A 20,041-nucleotide genomic window follows, 5' to 3' on the forward strand; every position below is an offset into this window, starting at 1 on the left:
TTTTCATGGGAGGTTTACTATATTGTAATTCAGTTTATTCATGGCTTCCTGGGGCCAAGTCCACATCCAACATGCTTTTACAATAGGCCTAATACCACATGGGTCCAGGTATCTTTGTTGCAAAGTTTTCTAGTTGGTACCACAGCAGTGCATGTAAATATAATGTACATCATGTTATAAGTAACGAGATAGATTTTCAAAGGCTTATGTGTGGCAAAACTGAGAGATATGCAAGTGACTCTGATGTGCCCGGGCCGCATGGATTTTAAAAGGCCTGCAGCCATGGATGTATCTCCCAGTACGCAGATAAAAAAAGGTCTGCTGAAAAAAGAGGCGGGACAAGGGCGTAGTCTGGGCGGGATGGGACTGCAGCATGCAGTCAGTTATGCGCATTAGCACGCACCGGGATCCCACAACCATGTAACTTGCTTCTGCTATGGGCTGTAATTAGAAAAAAAAAAAAGGGTAGTTAGCAGGGTTTTAAGGATCAGGGTTAGTAGGGTAAAAGGGAGGCTAGTTAGATAGGGGGTTTAGGAAGTCCTCTTTTACTGGGGTAAACTGGGAAATCGGCCTAATGCATCGCTGCACACATCTACTAAAATCTCCCCACTCTCGCACTTGAGACTGCATTTACGTGCACATGCACACATCAATATAGATACACCCATGTTCTAAAATCAGCACGTCCATGTGCGCATGCCAGCAAACACGCACATCACTTTGAAAGTTACCGCTAATATATATATTTTTAATCTCATAACACTATACTTTGAAGTTGCTCTTTCATGTAAAATCTCCCTTTCTGGGAAGTAATCCATGGTTAGCACAATTTGCACTGGAGGAATTTGGAAGGATATTCCTTTGATCAGCCTTGCTTGAATCAGTCATCAAGGGTAGGTAGTCCTTGAGTCACTGGCTAAGAAGGATGCTGTTTTGGAGATCTTGAATAGCACAAGTCCACCTTATAGTCTACTGTGCTAACCTCATATGAAGATGTTCCAAAGGAGTCATGTGAACTGGTGATGCCATGAGGCCCAGCAACCTCAACATTTTCCAATGTCGTCTGCTGACAATCTTATCCCATCCACTTTGGACAACAATGTGATGATTCTTTCCTGTGATGAAATACTTTTGTCTGAGTTGTGCATCTAACAGAGTTCCTATAAATTCCATAAGAATATAAGAACATAAGAAATTGCCAAGGGTCCATCAGGCCCAGCATCCTTTTTCCAACAGTGGCCAATCTAGGCCACAAGTAACTGGCAAGAACCCACACACTAAGTAGATCCCATGCTACTGATGCCAGTAATAGTAGTAGCTATTCCCTAAGTCAACTTGATTAATAGCAGTTAAAAGACTTCTCTTCCAAGAACTTATCCAAACCTTTTTTATTTTAAACCCAGCTGCACTAACCATTTCCTCTGGCAACAAATTCCAGAGCTTAATTGTGCGTTGACTGAAAAAGAATTTTCTCCTATTAGTTTTAAAATGTGCTACTTGCTAACTTCATGGAGTATCCCCTAGTCCAAATGAGGAGACTGGGCTCAAATAGGACTTGGTAATTTATTATGAATCCTAGCAATTACAAAATCCAGATGTTTTTGCTCACTGATTTTTCAGCACCTCCTAGAGCTATGTCCTCTGAGAATATACTAAGCTCTCATCCAATAAAGACCTCTCAATTTGTCAAGCATCCCAAGCCTATAAAAATTCTACTCTATCTCCAGTCATTTCCCCTTTCCTTTCTTTACTGCCATACCTTCTGGTTATGTTCTAAGCATCCAGGTAGGGAAATACATGAACCCCCAATTGTGGTCCCTTTGGAGACAGAGAAATGCCTACAGAACCTGTATGTAATCTTCTTTGAAGTGCCCGAAAAAGTGTTATATAAAATCAAATTTAAAAAAAATGCGCAGGTACCAAGTCATTTTATGCATACCCATGGTGCTGACCTGGGAATCTATGTAGGATAAGAATCCTTTAGATCCAAGGATCATGGCCAGTTCCCTTTATCTAGAAAAAAGATTAAGGTGCTGAAAGAAACCATCATTAACTTTTCCTTGACCAGAAATTTGTTCTAATCTAAGCCCTTAGCATTAGGATGGGACATTGTCCCCTTGTTCGCTTTGGAATATTGGAGTGTAAATCCCATCCTTCTTTCCCTTAATAGAATGAATTAGATCACAATTGCCTCTGAGGGAGGACAGTTCCTTTTGTAGCAGTTTCTGATGCTGAAAAGTAGGCCCAAGCCTTCTTGGTGGGCGAGTTTGCAGATTTCCCAATAAACTATGGGTTGAATTTTAAAAGCCTGATGCATGCGCAGATTTTAAAAAGTGTGTGTGCATATTTCCCGATATACGCACAAGTCAAAAGTTCAGAAAAAGGGTCAGGACTTGGGCATGCAGGGGATGGCCAAGTGATGTGTGTGTACCGAGGTCCCCTGCCACATAAGTTTACTACTGCTAAGAATGGCATATAAGTACAAAAACAAAAAAGTCTAGGCTAGTAAGCAAGGTTTTAAGGGTTGGAGCTAACAGGGGGAAAGCGAGGCTAACAAATTAGGGGGATTTAGAATTGCTATCCCCAAACTGGGCGAACTGGGAAAACTGGGAATGGCATCAGCATGCCCCCCTTATAAAATTCCCCCACTTACACGGTAGATGCGCGCACATGCACATGACCAATTAAAATTGTGTGTACATGTACACACGCTCAGCCTATTTTATAACATGCACGCATGTTAAAAATGGCCGTGTCTCTGGATGTGAACTGGCAAAAGCGCTTACATGTGCAACCGCGCAGCTGTTTCAAAGTTACCATCCCTCTGTATACATTCTTAACTATGCTGAGAGCCCATGTGTCTGAGGTTACTCTGGGCCAACAGTTTATGTTAACTTCGGCCTTCTCTCAACAGGAAGGTTTTCCAGCATGGACACTGGGATCCTATCTAGTAAGGCTAAGAGGGGTGGAAATGAGAACTATGATGCCCCATGTGAAAATACAAGGTTTTAAGCTTTTTGAGGAATCTTTTTCTGAGGGAAAGAGACAAAATAGTGACTATGGGGCTCCACTGGAAAACAGACTCAAGAGACCCTGTACGATGCAGGTTGGGCTGCATATACTTAGTCAAGCATGCCAAAAGCATCTGAAAATCTTTAGTGTAAAATCTGTGCACCAAGCCCTGTTGGATGTCATCACCCATTGATGAGGCTTAGTGACTTGCTTGTCCTCTGAGAATATACTAAGCTCTCATCCAATAAAGACCTCTCACTTTGTCAAGCATCCCAAGCCCATACAAATTCTACTCTATCTCCAGTCATTTCCCCTTCCCTTTCTTTACTGCCATACCTTCTGGTTATGTTCTAAGCATGTTTGAATCATGTCACTGTATTCAAGGCTTCAACTACCACCTCTCTCAAACAGTATTTCCTCTGATCCTCTTTTTTCTGCCTTCATATATGACCCTGTGAGGGAGTATATGTTTCTATGTTTCTCTAACACAGCAACAACACAAAGAGCAAAAATTCGCGAACCTGTCGAAACCAAGCAATCAATACAAAAGGTATCGCTAAAAAGGTATACAATTTTTCACACCGTCTAATCAAGATAATACAAAAAATTTTTGAAAAACATTATTATTATTATTTTGAAATCAATTATTATGAAAAACAGGACTGCATCAGCAAGCCTTTGTCAACGTGCTCAATGCATTCATACAGAGCCGTCCGGTCTTATCAATCATTTGCAGCCTGTAGATATTTAACTTACACGTTACAGTGTTCTCTGAAGGACATCTAGATTACATCTTCCGATGTTCTCCCAAGTTGTATGAACAAATTTCACAACCACAATTGTGTAAATGAGTAGAAAATCCCACGAAGTATAGCACTCTTCTCCGGTGATTCTAATGTATGTACACAACTGTATAAATGGGTTAGAGCACTCTCTTATAATTCTATAATGTCTCGGTACTACAGAGCTCTGAAAAATTTGTATACCTCTGAAAAAATTGTATACCTTTTTAGCGATACCTTTTCTATGTTTCTCTAACCAGAGACCTCACTTGTGATGCAAAATGACTGCTGAGTCACTCTCCCCACCCACAGGTCGATACTCTAAGGCCGCGGTAGAAAGAGTGCGGCATTGCCAGGCGCACCCTCGTTCCCCGCACGCACAGTTCTCTTCACCTAGCGCTCGATACTCTCTTCTAATTGCATGCAAATGCATGCCGCGGCTGCGAAGCCTTAGGCAAGCGTTAGGCCCACGCAACCCATTTTACTGTATAGAGCGCCTATACAGTATCCTGGGTTCGCGGCCGCGCTGGTATCTGTCATTTCAAATGACATTTGAAATGACAGGTACCAGGAAGTGGCCAGTTATGTTCCCCGATGCTCGGCAAACTTTCCCCCAGCCCCCGCTCACCTGCCCTGGCCCCGTTCGGTCTCCGGTGCAGCCCCAGTCTGTCTCCTCCTCCCGAGGCAAAAAAAAAAAAACCAACCGAAAAAGTAGCAAGGCTCGGGCCTGCTACGATAGTCCCTTCTCCCTTCTCCTCTCCTCCCGATTTCGGTGCTCAAGGCGGCCGTGCATTCATCCAGGCAGAGGGAGCCGGCGCGAAAGCGGCCTCCGGCTCCCTCTGCCTGGATGAATGCACGCCCCCCGCCAGCACTGAATGAATGCCCGTGCGATTTCGGCGCTCAAGGCAGTCACATGACGTGATGTCACGCCTTGAGCGCCGAAATCGCACGGGCATTCATTCACTGCCGGCGGGGGCCGTGCATTCATCCAGGCAGAGGGAGCCGGAGGCCGCTTTCGCCGCCGGCTCCCTCTGCCTGGATGAATGCACGCCTACCCGGCCGCCTTGAGCACCGAAATCGGGAGGAGGGGAGAAGGGAGAAGGGACTACCGTAGCAGGCCCAAGCCTTGCTACTTTTTCGGTTTTTTTTTTTTTTTTTGCTTCGGGAGGAGGGGACAGGACTGGGGCTGCACCGGAGACTGGACGGGGCCTTGAGTGCCGAAATTGCCCCCATTTTTTACACTTTATTCCCGTTTTAATTTTCTAACACCACACTAACACCAAGTAGAGGGTGGCGGTAAACTAACAGGTTAAGGACACGGCAAAATAGCGGGTTACAAAGGAGATAATCTGAGCGCGCGTCACAGTATCGGAGGGGAATAGCTAATTCCTTCATTATACAGCTAATTCATTCATTTACATATCATATACATGCTGCGTGCGGAAAGGGTTATGCGTCTGTTTTAAGAAGCGCTAAGGACGCGTGAAACTGGAGACTGTATCGCTGGATCGCCTTACGCGTCCGAATTGTGCGCTCCCAGCTCGTTACAGACGGGAAAGCCTCAACTGCAGGTTACAGTATCGACCTGCCAGAGAGGCCACGTATAAAGAACAGACCAGAAAGGGAAAGTAGCAAAATTACATATAGGGGGGGGGGGGGGAAGAAACCCAGAGAGAAGGCTGCAAGGTAAAGCCCAGAAAGAAGAGAGAATTTAAAACTGTGCTGTTTAAGATTTAAACTATGATGAGTTTTTGTTGGAGCTATAAGCTTAGCTCCTTGCAGTGAGGGAACTGCTAATGTGTACATAGTGACCAGATACAGCCAAGTTTTCTGTTTATAAGTTTTTGCTTGATTTTTGTACATATTGTTTCCCGATTGGGGCTTCCCAGCTGTTATTCCTAATGATTTAGAAAAGCCTGCTTAATGAGACAAAGTCTGAAACTTTGTGTTTGTCCCAGATATCTGTGGACCAGAGGAGACGCAGACACCTAGCCACAAGTCACACCGCTACAGACCCTTTTGTCCTTGACTTTTGTATACAAGAAATGTGGCCCTTTTATACTTTACTGAAACCTGCAAGATATATGTTTCATATTACCCTTTCCCTTCAAAATTTGGTCAGTGTTAAATTGGAGAGATTACTTACCTGATAATCTCGTTTTCCTTAGTGTATGCAGATGGACTCAGAACAAGTGGGTATAGTGTGCTCGTGCTTGCAGTTGGAGACGGATCTGACGTCAGCACGGGTACATATACCCCCGCAGGAAGTGCAGCAACTCAGTAATCTTCCTTGCAAAAGCTTTATGGATATATGTGTGACTGACCGATCGATTAAATGAACATGATTACCCTGACCGATTGATAGTAGCTGGAGACCGCCAGTGTTCTCAACCGAAAGGCGTCGACACCCGGCAGGGTGGATGCCCTATATAAGGAAACATGGCTTACCGTGAGTCAGTGATTCCCCATGTATACCGGCAGCCGGGCGGGATGCTGAGTCCATCTGCATACACTAAGGAAAACGAGATTATCAGGTAAGTAATCTCTCCATTTCCTAGCGTGTAGCAGATGGACTCAGAACAAGTGGGATGTACAAAAGCTACTCCCGGACTGGGTGGGAGGCTGCCCGAGGTCCGTTTAGGATTGACCTTGCAAATGCTGTATCCTCCCTGGCCTGGACGTCCAGACGGTAGAATCTGGAGAAGGTATGGAGGGAGGACCACGTTGCCGCTTTACATATCTCTGCAGGTGACAGCATCCTAATTTCTGCCCAGGATGCCGCTTGCACTCTGGTAGAGTGAGCCTTGACCCGTAGAGGTGGTGGTTTTCCTGCCTCTACGTAGGCTGCCTTGATAACTTCTTTGATCCAGCAGGCGATGGTTGCCCGTGAGGCCGCTTCCCCTTGCTTCTTCCCGCTGTGAAGGACGAACAGTTGGTCCGTCTTTCGTACTGCTTCTGACATTTCCAGGTATCTGAACAGCAATCTGCCGATGTCGAGATGGCGGAGTCTTCGACCTTCTTCTGACTTCTTCAAACCTTCTGTGGTTGGCAAGGATATGGTTTGGTTGAGGTGGAAGTGTAAGACTACTTTGGGTAAGAAGGAAGGAACCGTGCGAAGATGGAAAGCCCCTGGAGTGATTCTGAGAAACGGATCGCGGCAGGACAGCGCTTGTAGCTCTGAGATGCTGCGCGCTGAGCAAAAGGCCAGCAAGAACACCATCTTCAAGGTTAATAAACGGAGGGACAGGCCCCGGAGGGGTCTGAAGGCGGGTCCCGCTAGGAATTCCAAGACTAGGTTTAGGTTCCATAGGGGCACTGGCCACTTCAGTGGCGGGCAAATGTGTTTGACTCCTTTCAGGAAACGTGAAACGTCTGGGTGCGTGGCAATGCTGTTGCCAGCACTCCTGGGACCGTAGCAGGATAGCGCTGCCACCTGAACCTTGATTGAATTAAGGGACAGACCCTTCTGAAGCCCATCTTGCAGGTAATACAGAATGATGGGGATTTTAGCGGCATGCGGATTGGTGCTGCGAGTTTCGCACCATGCTTCAAATACTCTCCAGATCCTTATATAAGTTAGTGATGTGGAGAACTTGTGTGCTCGGAGGAGTGTGTCTATCACTGGCCCCGAGTATCCCCTTTTCTTCAGTCTAGCCCTCTCAATGGCCAGACCGTAAGAGAGAATTGAGCTGGATTCTCGTGGAGAATGGGACCCTGTCGTAGCAGGTCCCTGTGAGGGGGCAGGGGTAGAGGATCCCCTGCCAGTAGTCTTCTCATGTCTGCGTACCAGGATCTTCTTGGCCAGTCCGGGGCCACCAGAAGAACTAGGCCTCTGTGCCGCTGAATCTTGTGTATAATGGCACCCAGCAGGGGCCATGGGGGAAAGGCATATAGCAGGATCCCCGGAGGCCATGGCTGCACCAGGGCATCGATCCCGTGGGATAGAGGATCTCGCCTGCGACTGAAGTATCTGGGTACTTGAGCGTTGGACCTGTCCGCTAATAGGTCCATGCCCAGGGTCCCCCACTGATCCACAATCATTTGGAAGGCCGTGGGTGACAGCTGCCATTCCCCCGGGTTTAGGCTTTCTCTGCTGAGAAAGTCTGCCGTGGCATTGTCCTTCCCGGCAATGTGGACGGCGGAGATGTCCTGGAGATTTGCTTCCGCCCAAGCCATCAGGGGGGCTATTTCTAAGGATACCTGTCGGCTTCTGGTTCCGCCCTGTCGGTTGATGTATGCCACAGTGGTGGCGTTGTCCGACATCACTCTGACTGCTCTGTTTCGAAGTCTGTGGGCAAATCGCAGGCAGGCTAGCCTGACTGCCCATGCCTCTAGTCGGTTGATGTTCCACCCAGACTCTTCTCTGTTCCACCGCCCCTGGGCGGTTAGCTCTTCGCAGTGTGCTCCCCAGCCGCTCTGGCTGGCATCTGTAGTGAGCAGGGTCCAGGTTGAGGAGGACATCCTTCACCCCCGGCTCATGTGGCCGGGCTGCAGCCACCACCGTAACTGATTCCGTACCCTGGCCGGTAGAGGTAGGTGTACGGTGTAGTTCTGTGATCGTGGGCTCCACCGAGATAGGAGGGCGCGTTGCAATGGTCTCATATGAGCCCGCGCCCATGGTATCACCTCGAGTGGATGCCAAGAGGCCGAGGACCTGTAGGTAATCCCAAGCTGTGGGCCGGGTGGCGCTCAGAAGGGCCTGCAGACTATTCCGGAGCTTTGATCTCCTCTTGGAGGTCAGGCTGACCTTGTCTTCCTGGGTGTCGAATCGGACTCCTAGGTATTCCAGCAACTGCAAAGGCTGTAGGGAACTCTTGACTACCCATCCCAGGCTTTCCAGAAGAGAGATAACTCTGTTGGTTGCCTGGTGGCTCTCCTCCGGTGACTTTGCCCTGATCAGCCAATCGTCCAGGTATGGATGGACGAGAATTCCTTCCTTCCTGAGGGACGCCGCCACTACTACTATGACCTTGGTAAAGGTCCGCGGCGTGGTGGCTAACCCGAAGGGTAAAGCTCGGAACTGGAAGTGTTGGTTCAGGACCTTGAAGCATAAGTAGCGCTGGTGATCCCAATGGATTGGGATATGCAAGTAGGCTTCTGACAGATCTAGAGATGTGAGAAATTTCCCTGGCTGTACTGCACTTTTGACAGACCGCAGAGTTTCCATGCGAAAGCTGGGGACCTGTAGGTGTCGGTTGGCTGACTTGAGGTCCAGGACGGGCCTGAACGTGCCCTCCTTCTTGGGTACTATGAAATAAATGGAATAATGCCCAGAATTTATCTCCCATGCAGGCACTGGGATTATGGCTTTTAGGGACAAGAGCCTCCGCAAGGTAACTTCCAGCGCCGCCCTCTTGAGGGGTGGACAAGGAGATTCCACAAACTTGTCCAGCGGGAGCCGAAGAAAGTCCAGGAAATACCCTTCTCGGATGATGGCGAGGACCCACTGGTCCGAGGTAATCTCGACCCACCTGCGGTAGAAGAGGGTTAGCCTGCCCCCTATGGCTTCTACCCTCAGATGGGTCGGCTGATTCTCATTGTGGGGTGCGGCCGGGACCCGAACCCGAGCCAGTTCTCCTCTTGTTGTGCTTAGTCCGAAAGGACTGGTTCCTGGCCTGAGAACGAGGTGCTTGGTAGCGAGCCCTGTAAGGGTTGAAGCGCTGCGAGTTTCTACCTCTGGATGGCCTAGGAAAAGGGCGCTGGTTCCTCCTTTACCTGTCTTCCGGTAGACGGGGTAATGGAGATGCGCCCCATTTGTTAGCCAGTTTCTCGAGGTCGCTGCCGAACAGGAGGGATCCCTTAAAGGGCATTCTGGTAAGGCGAGTCTTGGAGGAGTCGGCCGACCAATTTCGTAGCCAGAGGTGTCTTCTGGCTGCCACTGAGGATGACACTCCCTTGGCTGCTGTATGGACTAGGTCGGAGGCAGCGTCAGTAAGGAACGAGAGGGCTGATTCCATTTCTTCTCCCAGGGTGTTGTTCCTGGCTTGTGATAAGCAGGAGTGCGTCACCACGGTGCAGCAGGTTGCAATTCGTAGGGGGACATGGCTACCACCTCAAAGGCTTGTTTCAGAATGGCGTCCATGTGCTGATCATGTGTATCCTTGAGGGCCGCCCCTCCTTCCACCGGAATGGTGGTGCGCTTCACAATTGCGCTAACTATGGCGTCTACCATCGGGCACGCCAGCAGCTCCTTGGTTGCCGGGTCTAGGGGGTACATGCTAGACAAAGCCCGACCCCCTTTGAATGAAGCCTCCGGCGCATTCCACTCCAGATCGATTAACTGCTGTGCACCTTGTAGGAGGGGAAAATGGTGAGCCGTTGGACGCAGGCCCTCTAGCAGGGGGTTCATTCTAGGTTCCCCTGGGGTGCCTGGGCCCGGGATAGCCAGTTCCGACAGGCATTGAGAGACCAGGTCTGAAAGATCCTCCTTAGGAAAGAAGCGTCTCATGGTTTGATATGGTTCTATCCCCGAGGGGAGTTTCCCCCTCCTCGGGGGGCTCGCCATCTTCCTCAGAGTAATCCAAGTCCCCATAAGTGGGGCTTCCGGGTGGTGGGGGGCCATGCGTAGGCCTTGAGGGTCCCGGGGCAGGGCCATCTGGTACGTATGGGTCCGGTCAGGGATCAGACTGCATCTTGACGAAGGCATGAATCCCCTTGAATAATTCCACCCAGGAGAGGGAAGCAGGTTCTAGCCGTAGGGGCACCAGGTCTGTAGGGTTCCCTGGCTGCTCACCGCGGCCTGCTAGGTTCGGGGTGTTCCCTGAGGAACTGGCAGTCAAACTGGGCTGAGACCGGCCCTGGCCTGTAACTCCCAGGGCCTCCTCACATTGGGCACAAAGGGAGTCTGCTTCCTCGCTCTGTGTGGCTCTGAGGTGGCATGCTGAGCAGAGGCCAAGAGCTCTTATGCCTGATTCTGGAAGTGCCGGCTCTGCGGACGCATGGGCTCTCTTACGCTCCATCGCGTCTGTTATCCGCACACTCCAGTGTGCTCTCAGCCCTTTCAATGTGTTCCTACCAAGAGCGCCTATGAGTGTGTGCATATCAATGTGCGCTTATCAATATGCGCCTAGAACTTGCGCCTATGTACGTGTGCCTATGTTTGTGCACATATCAACGTGCGCCAATGTACGTGCGCGTATCAACGTGCGCCTATGATCCTGCACCTATGGTCTTGCGCCTATGTGCGCGTATCAGCGTGCGCCTCTCAACGTGCGCCTAAAGCAACGGGCGCCTAAACCTTTCCGGGCGCCTAACATACGCGCCTGTCGCCCTGTTGAGAATGAGGCGGCGAACCAGGGCTGGTGAACGAGCCGGCAGGCAAATGGCGACCTCCTTGGCGGGCTGCCACATAGGTCGACCCGGCTAATCCTTGCTCTCCGGAGACCAGTAAAGTAAAGATGTACGTCTTACCTGATCTTCGGCGCTTCCCGGCTGCGACCCGGGCGGTCTCCGGCTGCGGGGAGAGAGGGTAAGTACAGTCACCGCCGTGCTAGAGGAAATGCACCCGCTGCCTCTAAGCCGCGCCCAAACTCGTCTCGCTCGGGGGCTAAGTCCTCACCGGGACCGAGGCTGCCTCTATGCCGCGCCCGAGCCCTTCTCACTCGGGGGCTAGGTCCCTGCCGCGAACCGGCCACCGGACCGAGTCGCTCACCTCCGAGGGACCACAGAAATCACCTCGGGAAACTCAACTGGGGGAGGGACCCGAGGGTATCACCACAGGAGTGCGGGGCTCGTCTTCAGGATTTCTTCTAGGAATTTAGTCGTTAGAATTTGGAAGAACGCTCAGTGAGCGTAAGGGAGCTCCAAACTGCTTTGGAGACGGAAATTACTGAGTTGCTGCACTTCCTGAGGGGGTATATGTACCCGTGCTGACGTCAGATCAGTCTCCAACTGCTAGCACGAGCATGCTATACCCACTTGTTCTGAGTCCATCTGCTACACGCTAGGAAAGTTCATTTTTCTTCAAAATGTTACTAATAAAATTCTTGAGATTAGCATATTTATGTTTATTCTATTTGATATTTATAGTTCAACCAAATAAGTGCAGACAACGTTGCATAGTCCATATAGTTCTTTTATTATTTGGCAGCTCCACTATCATCATCAATATTTTTCAATGGGTCCCCCAACACGGACCCATATTTCGCCGAGGCTGCGTCAGGAGGGACAAATGGCTTTATTTAATTTTATTTTATTTAACACTTTTTTATACCGGCATTCGTAGGACACATCATGTCGGTTTACAAGTAACTGAGAAAGGAAATTACAATGAACAAGGGAGGGGCTAACTGGGTAATATGCGAAATACAAAGGAGGAGAGTCAACGAGCAGAATTACAACTTTTTGCATTCAAGTTAGGGTTAAATATGCAAAAGAACTTATAAACAAAGTTAACGAGGCATGTACACTTGAGAAATTAGCATATGAGGGCTTATTTACAGTATGAGAAGGCAAGTGTACATATGTATAGTTAAATGCTAGTGAGGGGGGAGTAAGGAGGGAGAGAACAGGGGGAAAAAAGGGGCGGGTGGGGTAGAGTGAAAAGGGGTACATTAAAGCACGGGTACTTTCAGGGAGGGGTTGCTAGGGGGTGAGAGGGCGGGGTAAGGGGGGCTGAGGATTGCAAGGGAAGGGAGCAGGAGGGGTGGTGGGAAGGAGTGGGGGAGGACAGGGAGGAGCTTTAATCAACAATTCTGAAAATGAAACATACAAATGGACTATGTAAATAAATGAACTACGCACTGACATTCATTTGTCCCTCCCGACGCAGCCTCCGCGAAACACGGGTCCGTGTCGAGGGACCCATTGAAAAATATTGATAACAGTGGAGCTGCCAAATAATAATAAAATAATTATTTTTTGAATACCTATATGGATTATGCAATATTGTCTGCAGTTATTTGGTTGAACTATAAATTCTGAGTGCAGTTTTGCTCGTGTTCCTTTGATAAAATGAGGAAAATAGTCAGAAAAAAACTGAAAGGTGCAGCTGCAAAGGTTAAAAGTGTTCAACAGGCTTGGACATTGTTTAAAAATACAATCCTAGAGGCGCAGTCCATATGTATTCCACGCATTAAGAAAGGTGGAAGGAAGGCAAAACGATTACCGTCATGGTTAAAAGGTGAGGTGAAAGAGGCTATTTTAGCCAAAAAATCATCCTTCAAAAATTGGAAGAAAGATCCATCTGAAGAAAATAGGATAAAACATAAGCATTGTCAAGTTAAGTGTAAAACATTGATAAAACAAGCGAAGAGAGAATTTGAAATGAAGTTGGCCATAGAGGCAAAAACTCATAATAAAAACTTTTTTAAATATATCCAAAGCAAGAAACCTGTGAGGGAGTCGGTTGGACCATTAGATGACCGAGGGGTTAAAGGGGCTCTTAGGGAAGATAAGGCCATTGCAGAAAGACTAAATGAATTCTTTGCTTCCGTGTTTACTAGTGAGGATGTTGGGGAGATACCAGTTCCGGAGTTGGTTTTCAGGGGTGATGAGTCAGACGAACTGAACGAAATCACTGTCAACCTGGAAGATGTAGTAGGCCAGATTGACAAACTAAAGAGTAGCAAGTCACCTGGACCGGATGGTATGCATCCCAGGGTACTAAAGGAACTCAAAAATGAAATTTCTGACCTATTAGTTAAAATTTGTAACCTATCATTAAAATCATCCATTGTACCTGAAGAATGGAGGGTGGCCAATGTAACCCCAATATTTAAAAAAGGCTCCAGGGGTGATCCGGGTAACTATAGACCAGTGAGCCTAACTTCAGTGCCGGGAAAAATAGTGGAAACTATCCTCAAGATCAAAATTGTAGAGCATATAGAAAGACATGATTTAATGGGACACAGTCAACATGGATTTACCCAAGGGAAGTCTTGCCTAACAAACCTGCTTCATTTTTTTGAAGGGGTTAATAAACATGTGGATAAAGGTGAACCGGTAGATGTAGTGTATTTGGATTTTCAGAAGGCGTTTGACAAAGTCCCTCATGAGAGGCTTCTACGAAAACTAAAAAGTCATGGGATAGGAGGCGATGTCCTTTCGTGGATTACAAACTGGTTAAAAGACAGGAAACAGAGAGTAGGACTAAATGCTCAATTTTCTCAGTGGAAAAGGGTAAACAGTGGAGTGCCTCAGGGATCTGTACTTGGACCGGTGCTTTTCAATATATATATCAATGATCTGGAAAGGAATACGATGAGTGACGTTATCAAATTTGCAGATGATACAAAATTATTCAGAGTAGTTAAATCACAAGCAGACTGTGATACATTACAGGAGGACCTTGCAAGACTGGAAGATTGGGCATCCAAATGGCAGATGAAATTTAATGTGGACAAGTGCAAGGTGTTGCATATAGGGAAAAATAACCCTAGCTGTAGTTACACGATGTTAGGTTCCATATTAGGAGCTACCACCCAAGAAAGAGATCTAGGCGTCATAGTAGATAATACATTGAAATAGTCAGCTCAGTGTGCTGCAGCAGTCAAAAAAGCAAATAAAATGTTAGGAATTATTAGGAAGGGAATGGTTAATAAAACGGAAAATGTCATAATGCCTCTATATCGCTCCATGGTGAGACCACACCTTGAATACTGTGTACAATTCTGGTCGCCGTATCTCAAAAAAGATATAGTTGCATTGGAGAAGGTACAGAGAAGGGCAACCAAAATGATAAAGGGGATGGAACAGCTCCCCTATGAGGAAAGGCTGAAGAGGTTAGGGCTGTTCAGCTTGGAGAAGAGACGGCTGAGGGGGGATATCATAGAGGTCTTTAAGATCATGAGAGGTCTTGAACGAGTAGATGTGACTCGGTTATTTACACTTTCGAATAATAGAAGGACTAGGGGGCATTCCATGAAGTTAGCAAGTAGCACATTTAAGACTAATCGGAGAAAATTCTTTTTCACTCAACGCACAATAAATCTCTGGAATTTGTTGCCAGAGGATGTGGTTAGTGCAGTTAGTGTAGCTGGGTTCAAAAAAGGTTTGGATAAGTTCTTGGAAGAGAAGTCCATTAACTGCTATTAATCAAGTTTACTTAGGGAATAGTCACTGCTATTAATTGCATCAGTAGCATGGGATCTTCTAGGTGTTTGGGTAATTGCCAGGTTCTTGTGGCCTGGTTTGGCCTCTGTTGGAAACAGGATGCTGGGCTTGATGGACCCTTGGTCTGACCCAGCATGGCAATTTCTTATGTTCTTATGTTCTTATGATTTATTCTATTTGATATACCACAAATTTTCCACAACCTATGCAATTTACTTAATTCATTATTCATAATCAAACAGAATCAGCAACCATCTAGCTTCAAAGCAGTTACACTGCCACTACTACACTGCCACAGGAACAGGACCCATATAATTTTGCAAAGATGCTGCTCTATGATCTGCATTGGTATATTACATTTGTCTTAAATGTAAATGCTGTAGGTGCAGAACTTCAGTTTTTGAAGGTCACAAACAGGTCTGGATTTCAGGCATACCTAATGAATTTTAATGAGCTATATCTGCATACATTTTGATTAAGAACCTGTTTAACTTACATATTTAGGTTGCCTTGCAAACCAACCCTGTTTACAGTCCTCAAGAACTGCAGATATGCACGTTGGATTGAAAGTGCTGATCAGATATAAAAAAAAAATCATTTGATCAGAATTTAAACATGATTTTCCCTATCCTTTACAGTTGAATTAGTGAAGATTATAGCATTTTAATACATTTTTTATTCAATTAAAACTCTACGATAACAGTCACAGAAGCAGTGATATACAAGTAACAAAAAAAAAATCTCATAATTAATTTGCTTCTTTCTTCCTCTAGCAGGATTCTACAGGAAACTCATTCAGAGACTGCACATTCTTCATATGGATCCAGCTATGGCCAGAGAAGAGCTGAGATGGGGCTAACAAAAGTGCATTTTGTTTAAGAAGGTTGTTTAAGGTTCTTAAACTTTGTACTGCTAAGTCAGGCACCATTACATAACATTAATTTTCAGGAAAAGTAGGGTGGCCAATCGTCTCCTGCATTTGGAAAACAGTCTCACTTTAGGTTAAAAGTTTTGCCATTTTTAACTATTTCCTATTAAAACATTTATTCACACCAATGCTTTTCAATAGGCTTTTATTGCATGTCTCATTCCCAGCACATATTCTTCAAAACAGTGAAGATTGGCCAACAAAAGAAACAGTGAACACTACTCAGTATTAAGTGCATACAACAGTAATGTTTAATATTTTAAAAAGAAATAAAGTTAATCTGTTTATGCACCAAAGCCACTTTATTCTAGAAGAACAGTTTTAAATGTAACCCCCTTTAAAATGAAACAAAAATAAATTAACATCTAGTAGCTAGACAGCAACCGTGATTGCAGAGTTCTGAAGGGAGTTCCGAGGCATAACCCCCGGCAAAGGACTTTCGCTGTAATGGTTGGCTTGAGTTGGAAGGCGGATTTAAAATGAGGGAAAGTAACCTGGGTAGTTTTGAAGAAAAGCTTTGGTACCACAGCTCAAGTGAGCTGAAAGCTTGCAGGAGGAGGGAACTGTTGGGCAAAAAAAAAAAAAAAAAGTAACTGATGTAAACAGCAGATTTAAAATGAATGACTACAGCTTCAGGACCTTACTTAACAAAGGCACCAAATACAAACTTTTATAGTGGTCTTACCTAATTCTCCTTAACAGAACTTTTCGTATTATAATTATATTGGGGCATCTAGTCAAGGAAACCAAATTAAAATTCCTTAAAAGTAAAAAAACTAAATAAAATACATGGAAATGAAAACATTTCCAAATGAGTTTCATTTTGAAAATGACAAGGTCCCCAGCAAATCGTAATGCAGCTAATCTTCTTTTAAGAGATAATGCTATAATCTCAGCACACTACATGCTATTCGTTTAGTTTCAAAGAACTGATGTGAATTATTCAGTGTTCCTTTGCCTTTTCCCATCATGTTAAAATATAGCTCTCTCCTTTCAATCTGGACATCCGCCCTTCTGCTATTCTGAGAAGGCTCTATGCTTAACGTGTTTCTCTCTTTTCATCTATTCAGTGGCACTGGGCATAACATGTACTGCAAGGCATGTCCTCACTTTGCAAAGCACCACATGACTCACTGTACTCTAATGCACTCTATTAATCCTGTTTGGACAGCTGTGTCTGTGCATTTGTTAGCTGCATTTGAATTGTTCCATCTTTCTTTTTCCCCCTTCTGGGTTTTTTTTCTATTATTTATCTCTATGGTAAACTATTCAGGAATTTCATTTGTTAACCTGTTTAAAAAAAAAAAAAAAGCGCTATGCCATTAATTTGTTTTCTTTGTAAGAACTGTGGCCAGCAAGCAGACTATCCCCTTGTCCCTTCCCCCCCACCTTTATAATCTTGGTATATCCCTTACAACTGTTATCAGCAATCAAACTATAATCCACCAGAAATAGGTTTTAAAAACAGAGAAATCACATAGCGAGATGCTAGACCAGTTATTTTGCTGGGTGCCACATTTCATGAATATCACATATTCCATCCTTAACCAGCAGGTTGAAATTTCTTCTTAATCAATACTTTCCTAGCAATTATATCATAAAACAGAATGGGGCAAAAAAGTAGCAACTCTTAAGGTTTATGACTGCATAGAGCACAAGCAGTTCTAGTTAAGACAGAAAGCAATTTCAAGCCCAGGATATGAAAAATTAGCCTTGGTTTTACATAAAATAATTATAGTTTAACTTCTTACAAAGCAGAAAGGAGCAAGATTTTCTACACACTTTCGTGTAAGAACAAAAAAAAAAAGAAAAAAAAGAAAGCAAAGATTTTAAATTAACGAAAATGCATGGGAATAAGATTTAATGGAATCTGATGGATAAGCTCATTGGTGCATCTATGCACTCACATAGCAAAACAATGCCAAGCTGCATAACCCTCAACTGGCAGTCAACTGATTACATAGGTTTCTTTCTGATTACAGTACTTGTGCAGCCGAAATGCATTTAGCTAAGTAAAATAAATGTTTTCATATTCACAATATTTATGCATAAAGTGACAGAAGAATTCTTAATGTTTTCAAGAAGTATAACCTTCACAGATATTCAGAGATATACATTTAAACATTCATGTATGTAAAAGTTATGTTCATTCCTTTAAAACACTAAGCAAATGTTATCCATCACTCTGCCTATATGCTACATCTGAATCTGAAATATACACACATGCTAAATGTATGAAGAAAGGACTCATTCTGCTTTATTATTTGTCTTTGTTGATAATTTTATGTATGTAGAATTGTACTCTGCATTCACAATTTATGAAGTCTGCAGAATTAAATTACTTTTAAATAAATGAACTTGCTGTATTCAACAAAATTATTTCTTAATTAAGCTATAAAACAAGCCTACATCAATGGTTACAGTTTAAACAGCATACAATTTTACCTGCTGAAACTTAATCAGTTTCAAAATGGGTTTTCTTGTCTGGCATAGTTAAGAAGTAAGACTTCTACTGTCTCTTCTTTTCTATATGCTTAGAACATGTTATAATAGGTAGTTTATTTCTGTATAATACTGTGTTATTTTTAATGTAACACCTTGGTTCAGATACATTAGTCTGGGAAAGCCTTAAATCAAATTTGTATTAAACCTGAATGTTTAAAAGAAGTATTTAGCCATCTAGAAATCATTTTATTAAAAATAAGCATTTTTAATACAAATTACATGCATGACCATCTTAATTTAGTGTTGTTGCAAAATGTCATATCGACTAGATATTCAGTTGTGTGTAAAAGTAAAAGTTTAGGCAAATTGTATGCTTCAGTGAATTTCTAAGTGAACAGAAACTGACAATCGCTGTATGGTGCAGAGTTACACACATCATCGTTCAGCAATTTTTAACTACAAAATTTGCAGATTTTAACAGATTTAAAGTAATATGTGAATATGGCATGTGTAAAAGTTAAGCAACCCTTTCAGACTACTGAAACTTGCTCCTCGCAGTTCTCCCACTTCGCTCCACTGCAATCTATCCAAAATTCAGCCAAGTGACTTATCTTTGCCAAAATCTCTACACTCATATAACCCCACTTCTCAAGTTACTACACTGGCTCTCTATCCACTACTGCACACAGTTCAAGCTCCTCTTACTCACCTATAAGAGCCTTCACTCAGCAACTTCTCACTACATCTCCTCTTCCTCCTTACTGACCTCCACGTAAAGTACTCTCAACAGTGAAATTACTCCTACCTATGCCCTTCTCCTCCGCTGCCCACTGCGGACTCCATGCTTTCCACCTTGCTGGACTGTATGCTTAGAAGAGAGTTCTTGATTTGGTATTGTCATTTCCCCTCTTCTTTGGCCTTATTCAGATTCAGTCTAAAAGCCCACCTTTTTGGGGCTGCTTTTAAATCTTAACCCCTGGTTATCCTGTTCACAGCGATATTGATTTTAACTATCATACCTATAAAGGAGCTCGGACCGATGGACCGCAAATGCGCAGTAGAGAGCGGTTGGGACAGATGGGCCGCACATGCGCGGACAAGAGAGCTCCGACCGACGTGCTGATTTGACGCCCCAAGGCAGAGAGATTGGGCCGACAACAGCTTGAGCCCGTCTCTCCGACGCCGGGGAAGGGAGCTGGGATGGCCGGACCGTCACGCAAAGGGACAGCAGTGAGAAGCCTCGCGACATCCCCCCCTCGGCTGCCGCTGCAGCTCCTGCCACCACCACTGCTGCCGCCTCCGGCCCTTCGTGGTGCGGGAGGGGGGAGGAGGTCGGACCGACAACAGCCTGAGCCTGTCCCCCCGCCTGCCGGGGGAAGGGAGTTGGGTCAGCCGAAGCAGAGTAAATCTCACCCATTTTAAACAAGCATTACGGCTTGTTTCTTAATAAATTAAATTGCCAGTTTTGCCCTGTTCGTTTGTCTTGATTAGATTGCAAGCTCTACTGACTCGTGACAGTTTCTTATGTGTTTTTGACAGCACTGCATGTGTCAAATTGTGCTACAGAAGTGATAAATAGTTGTAGTAGTAGTATTTTGTAACACCTTGTGGTGAAAACAGCAGCTTCCAAATATCTCCTCTAGCTAGTCTATGTTTGCTTTTTATACGTTTTCCTCTCTTCCTTGCAGAACTGTTCTAACTCAGAAACATTCTTAGGTCTCCTTGCATGCACTGTATGTTTGAGATCTTCCTACAGATTTTCAATAACATTCAAGTCTGGGGACTGTGAAGGCCATTCCAAAACCTTTTATCTTTCCTTCCT

The 20,041-nt window shown here is 45.1% G+C and overlaps 1 protein-coding gene across 3 annotated transcripts in view; it reads right to left on the minus strand.

Moving 5' to 3' along the window:
• The window catches only part of LMBR1 (limb development membrane protein 1), a 400,337-nt gene that overhangs the window by 19,676 nt on the left and 360,620 nt on the right, over positions 1–20,041 (minus strand). Inside the window, exon 16 of one of the 3 annotated variants that reach the window (XM_029588493.1) lies at positions 15,925–16,337. The exons of 1 other annotated variant lie outside the window; for it this stretch is intronic. In XM_029588493.1, the coding sequence (XP_029444353.1) occupies positions 16,249–16,337 (89 nt within the window). In that variant the 3' untranslated portion in view covers positions 15,925–16,248. Of the gene's footprint in view, positions 1–15,924; positions 16,338–17,175; positions 19,824–20,041 lie in introns of those variants that run through there. One more of the 3 variants, XM_029588494.1, reaches the window with a different exon arrangement.

The sequence above is a fragment of the Rhinatrema bivittatum genome, chromosome 2, assembly GCF_901001135.1.
Source record: "Rhinatrema bivittatum chromosome 2, aRhiBiv1.1, whole genome shotgun sequence".
Classification (NCBI taxonomy): Eukaryota; Metazoa; Chordata; class Amphibia; order Gymnophiona; family Rhinatrematidae; genus Rhinatrema; species Rhinatrema bivittatum.